The 6,000-nt window shown below is 47.4% G+C and overlaps 1 protein-coding gene across 1 annotated transcript; it reads left to right on the plus strand.

Moving 5' to 3' along the window:
- Nucleotides 1-1,514: 1,514 nt before the first annotated feature.
- Nucleotides 1,515-2,383, plus strand: LOC109738128 (uncharacterized). The gene has a single exon (XM_020297225.3). The coding sequence runs from the start codon at nt 1,530-1,532 to the stop codon at nt 2,091-2,093; it is 564 nt and encodes a 187-aa protein (XP_020152814.2). The 5' UTR covers nt 1,515-1,529; the 3' UTR covers nt 2,094-2,383.
- The last annotated feature ends 3,617 nt before the right edge of the window (nt 2,384-6,000 follow it).

Consider the following 6,000-nt stretch of genomic DNA (forward strand, 5'->3'; position numbering starts at 1 on the left):
TACTATTTGTTACCTTGCTGTTTTTATTTATTCAGATTATAAAAATATATTTCTACCATCCATATTACACTTTTATCACCATCTCTTCGCCGAACTAGTGCGCCTATACAATTTGCCATTGTATTGGGTGTGTTGGGGACACAGGAGATTTCTTGTATTTGGTTGCAGGGTCGTTTGAGAGAGACTATCTTCATCCTACGCCTCCCACGGATTGATAAACCTTAGGTCATCCACTTGAGGAAAAATTGCTACTATCCTACAAAACTCTGCACTTGGAGGCCCAACGCGAGTCTACGAGAATAAAGTTGCGTAGTAGACATCATGGCCCATTTGGTTATAGACATGTTGTGGAAGTAGCTAGTATATGAACTTTGGACATGGAACATCAACTTAAAATTTGAATATAACTAACATTCTGAATATAATGTTAACTCAATTTTTGAACACCACTATCCGATAGCCGTTGAATTTTTTGGTACTTCCCTAACTAAATTTGAGTTTTAAGGCCAAATCAACTTCATAGAAATTATAAATTTAGGACTACTTATATGTTATTGGTCAAAAAATTCAGATATTGTTGATTTTAATCTATCCAAATCCATGTTTTCTTTCTTCTACCTTTAGCCACCACCTCTGCCCAATAATCTTCTTCCATAAGCTTTTGTCATATAAGGGCTACCACGTCTTGCCATCACCCCTTGGCCATCCCTTTAACCTCGGGAGATGGTTTTACCCTTCGATTCATTCCCTTCACCACAAATTCCCTACGATGAACTAACCCTTGCACCGCAACCATGAATCTCCATCGTTATCGGCAGTCACTCTGAACCTCATCGTTCTCGTCTCCAACTTGGTTCAGGCTCGTATTCGTCACCGTTTTGTTTGAATGAACATAAATCACCAAAATCAGACTATTAAGATATCGACTGTATTTTCTAAAATTTGGCCACATGAGCTTTAGCAAATTCGTAAAAGATATTGTAGTCAATATTTGGCTGTTTTAGTTGCCATGCTTTGGCGAATGTTGCCAAGGAAGACGAACCAAAATCGGCTAAGGATTTTGTACACAAAAGCCCAATCAAAAACTGCCACCTCTAACAACCATGTAACAACCCTGTGAAGATTCTGTGTGTGTAGTATTGTTGTTTTGTACACATGCCAAAATTGTGTGATGCCTCATGGTGAACAGGCCACCACTCACCATCCAACTTTTCTTTTGAGTGTACTCTCACCATTCAACCTTTTTTAATGAGACTTACCATCCAAGTCTTTTCCACTGGAACTTACCATTCAACTTCTTTTTTAGACAAAGTTAACTTTCAACTTTTTTTTGAGACAAACTTAACATTCAACTGATTTAGATACTTCATTCCATAGTTTTTCTTTTTGAGAGAAACTTCATTCCATAGCTGAATAATGTTTCAGGCCCAAGCCCAATTACACCTCCAAAGCCCGACAGCACTACCGGCCCAAGCCATGACCGAATTCCTCTAAAATGGAAAGAAAACGTAAAAGCCTACACATGCTTGATGGGGGAAAGCCGGCGCCCGGCGCTCAGGCGTCAGCGCGCCCACGTTTCTCGATCTTGCCCCGAGGCCTCGCATCTTGCGCACTCCCGCTCCATTAAAAGCCCAACCGCGCCGTACCCAAAGCTCCCTCGAAACCCTAGCCGCCACCTTCCACCAAGGCACCAACCCACCCGCTGCACCCATCACACCTACGCGCCGACGGCGTACGCCATGCAGCGCGCCGCCGTAAGGTTCGCTTCCATGGCCACCCGCCGCTTCGCTGCGTCGGCCACCCGCCCGGGGCTCCCAACTGGCGCGGTGCCTCTTCGGCCTGCCGCGGCGGCGGTGGTCAACGGCACCTCGCGGTCATCCCTCCAGCCAACTGTTGCTGCCGCCGCGGCGGCTATGTGTGCCCGGCGCGGGTACGCCGGCAGGTCTCGGGAGACGAAGACGGTCAGCGAGGAGGAGGAGGACGACGACGACGGCGACTTCTTCGACGATATGTCGTGCGACGAGGACTCCGACGACGACTCCGACGGCGACGATTTGGAGGACGCTGATCTGTATGCTTCCGGAAGTGACTAGGAGGAACCAGTGAAGAAGCGCGGGAGGTGCTGACTGCTGAGAGCTCGGCTCTGTCGAGAAATTTTGTTGTTTCGTTTCTTTCTCGAGATGGAGAACAAAATAAGCCATGCCATTTTACCACCAGGCATGCTCAACATTAAATTGTATGCTACAGGAAAATTGTTTGTGTTTGTAGTACCTAAATTTCAGCTTGTTGAATCGTCAATTTATTGGATTTCAGAGTGATATATAGCCTACAGTCTGTAGGAAAATTGGTACTTTGGCAATGAGAATTGAACGGGGAAAGGAAATTTAACTGTGCTCGTTGTGCAACAGACCAGCGGTGCTTCTTGCTTTTGTGTGCTGGTTCTCAGTGTGCTGCTCCCTGGCTCTCAGTGAAGGCTCGGCTCCACGCTCATTTGTCGTTGTGCACCTTTTTTTCGAGAATCTCATGTGGTTGTGCATCTTTGCCCTAGCTTTTTGTGTGCTGGTTTGCGAACGGGATCCGGTCAAGGCGATGCGGGATGCAAGCTTGTGAAGGGAATGCAAGCGAGCGAGGCTGAAGCTCTACAATGGGCCGGGCTCGGTGTGTGTATACAAAAATATATCATGGGTTGGGCGGGCCACGACATGATTTTACTCTCTTGGAGCTCCGCCGGTGGAGGCAAATTTAACAATTTTGACCTGGGACGAAATCAAATCACATAATAAACTGCCCGTGAAACTATTTCACGCGGCTGACCTTTTTGTGTGGCGCCCGACACGCAGGCGCCACACCTTACGGTGCAGCGCCTAGCACGGAGGCGTTGCACCTCTATCCATCGTGGCAGCCCCTGAGCCCGCACCCATCAGTGCAGCGCCTTCGAGCTAGGCGCCACACATGTAATGTGCAGCGCCTAGCGCTCGGGCGCTGCACTGTGACTTATCCAGCCGCGGCGGCCCTCTCCTCCCCCACCCACCCCATTGCACCAGCAGTTACAGAAACACGCGGCGGCGGCCCTCTCCTCTCCCCCTCTCAATCCCCTCTCCCAAATCCTTCAGACCTGACGATTTGGTCCATGGATTCCTTCACCAATCCATCCTAGAAGGTACTTTCCTCCGATCCCCTTCTTTCTATCCATATAATGTACGCTATTTTGAAGATTTTGGGGAACCCTTGTTTGATTAGATTAGATTAGAATGTTGCATGTATTAGAATCTTGCATGTATTAGATGCCTAATTTTGCAACCCTAGTTTAGTTGATTTTATTGAAAAGATATGGTTTGGATACATAGGTTGACATGTTATTTTATATGGAAAAGATATTTGTATTTAATCTTGCATGAAGTAGGTCTAGTTTAGTTTATTTGTGTTCAAATTATATTCGTATTGACAAGAATGCTTTGGATACATATGCTTTGAATTTTGCATATAGTAGGCGTACTTTAGTTTATTTGTATTCAAAAGATAATCGTGTTGACAAGAAAGCTTTGTTTGAAATTGTTAGGATGGTTTGGCTTCTCGATGATCACTGGGACCATCAACACCGGTCGTACGCTATGTCGGTGGAGCAGCGGGTAATAATGAAAGTGGCCGGTGTTATGAATTTCGTGTTTATTTGAAACATAAATGCCCTATATGTAATTTTATGATTTATTTGTTTGTAGGAGCTTGCACCTCTGAAGCTTCGGTCTCACGGGGTCAACCTTGGGGGGATGCGCTATGACGAGCGGTACACACTGTATGTAAGGGAGACAGGACTTCTCCCTTTCATTCAGTTGGTCACCCGATCGACGCCACCCCTCAATGCTGCAGCAATCATCGCGCTTATTGATCGTTGGAGGCCAGTTTCCATCTTCGGACCGGGGAGATGACCGTGTGAAAGGATCGATATAGTTGACTAGAGGGGGGGTGAATAGGCAACTAACAATTTTTAGCTTTTCTTTACCAAATTAAACTTTGCATCAAAGTAGGTTGTCTAGATATGTAACTAGGTGAGCAACCTATATGATGCAACAACAACAAGCACACAAGCAAGCCAAAGGATAAAACACAAATGAACTTGCACAAGTAAAGGGATAAGATAACCAAAAGTGGAGCCGGTGGAGACGAGGATGTGTTACTGAAGTTCCTTCCTTTTGAGGGGAAGTACGTCTCCGTTAGAGCGGTGTGGAGGCACAATGCTCCCCAAGAAGCCACTAGGGCCACCGTATTCTCCTCACGCCCTCACACAATGCGAGATGCCGTGATTCCACTATTGGTGCCCTTGGAGGCGGCGACCGAACCTTTACAAACAAGGTTGGGGCAATCTCCGCAACTTAATTGGAGGCTCCCAACGATACCATGAAGCTTCACCACAATGGACTATGGCTCCGCGGTGACCTCAACCGTCTAGGGTGCTCAAACACCCAAGAGTAACAAGATTCGCTAGGGATTAGTGGGGGAATCGGATTTCTCTTGGCGGAAGTGTAGATCGGGGCCTTCTCAAGCACTCCCGAACAAATCAACAAGTTTGATTGGCTAGGGAGAGAGATCGGGCGAAAATAGAGCTTGGAGCAACAATGGAGCTTAGGAATGAAAGAGGTAGTCAACTAGAGGAAGAAGACGCCCCTTATATAGTAGGGAATCAAATCCAACCGTTATCCACTTAACCAGCCCGCGACCTGCGGTACTACCGCCCCTGACAAGCGGTACTACCGCAAGGCCACACGGTACTACCGCGAGTGACCGCAGTACTACCGTTGCAACGGCAGGAACTAGGTCAGGCCTGAAGCACAGAGGCTGAGGGCGGTACTATCGCTTCCCCTTGCGATACTACTGCAACGCAGGAATGGCCTAGCCTGGGAAGGGCGCGGATGAATAAAAATACATCCGTGACTACTTTCGCTGAAAAACAATCGATGCAAAAATCCGACACGATACTACCGCACATGGCATGCGGTACTACCGCTCAGGGAGCGGATGTAAAAACTTACATCCGCCCCTACTTCCGCTCATGTGCCTGTGCCAGACCAGAACACACGATACTACCGCGGGCATGGGGCGGTACTACCGCGTAGGGCGCGGATGTAAAAAATTACGTCCGCCCCTACAGCCGCACGAGCAGCTGAGTCTGGTCCGAGGCCACGGTAGTGCGGCTCCGTAGGAGCGGTACTACCGCGGGCGCCTACGGTACTACCGCAGGGGCCTGCAGTACTACCGCAGGGGCCTGCGGTACTACCGCTCCGTAGAGCAGTACTATCGCATGCCCCAGAACAGCAACACTTAGGAATCCTTCTTTTTGCATAGAAATGAGGTGAACGGAGAATGCTCCAAAGTGCAAGGGGAAAGGTGGTGAAGGAAGAAAACGTGTACGTGAAGATTCCATCCGAACCTTTCTGAAGCGGACCCCCTCTTAATAGTACGGCTTTCCTACGACTCAACTCCACCGAAAAGAAACGTAGAAAAATGCCGTCTTCAATAGTCTTAGAGGGGCACCAAACCGTCTTGTGCCTAGCGATGAAACATCTGAAAACCTCAAGGCACGCGATTAGTCCGCAAAAGCATTGTCATCAATCACCAAAACACCTTAAGGATAAATATGCCCTTACAATTTCCCCTTTTTGGTGGATTGATGACAACACGGGATTTGCACAAAGGGAAAAGATATAGAGCATAGGCAAACCCCACATCTCTAAAATATAGACGGGCTCCCCCTAGATGTGTGCAAACTAGATAGGTGCTTTGGACTGCACGGCACACATACTAGGATCAACACTCCCCCTATATTTTACAGACAAGGCATATCTTGTAATAAAAGGCTAACACTAAGCAAGATAGCATACAGGAGCATAACATAAATAGCACAAAATATCATAAGCTCACTAAGAAACGATAGAGTGCATATGTCTTACACCATATGAAGGAAAAGTCTCACAAGCGCAAACCAAACCAAAGCAAACGAGGTTC

The sequence above is a fragment of the Aegilops tauschii genome, chromosome 2, assembly GCF_002575655.3.
Source record: "Aegilops tauschii subsp. strangulata cultivar AL8/78 chromosome 2, Aet v6.0, whole genome shotgun sequence".
NCBI lineage: Eukaryota > Viridiplantae > Streptophyta > Magnoliopsida > Poales > Poaceae > Aegilops > Aegilops tauschii.

Excerpts from the sequence above, each read along its gene's own strand:
- LOC109738128 (XM_020297225.3), top strand. The coding sequence starts at position 1,530 with ATGGGGGAAAGCCGGCGCCCGGCGCTCAGGCGTCAGCGCGCCCACGTT.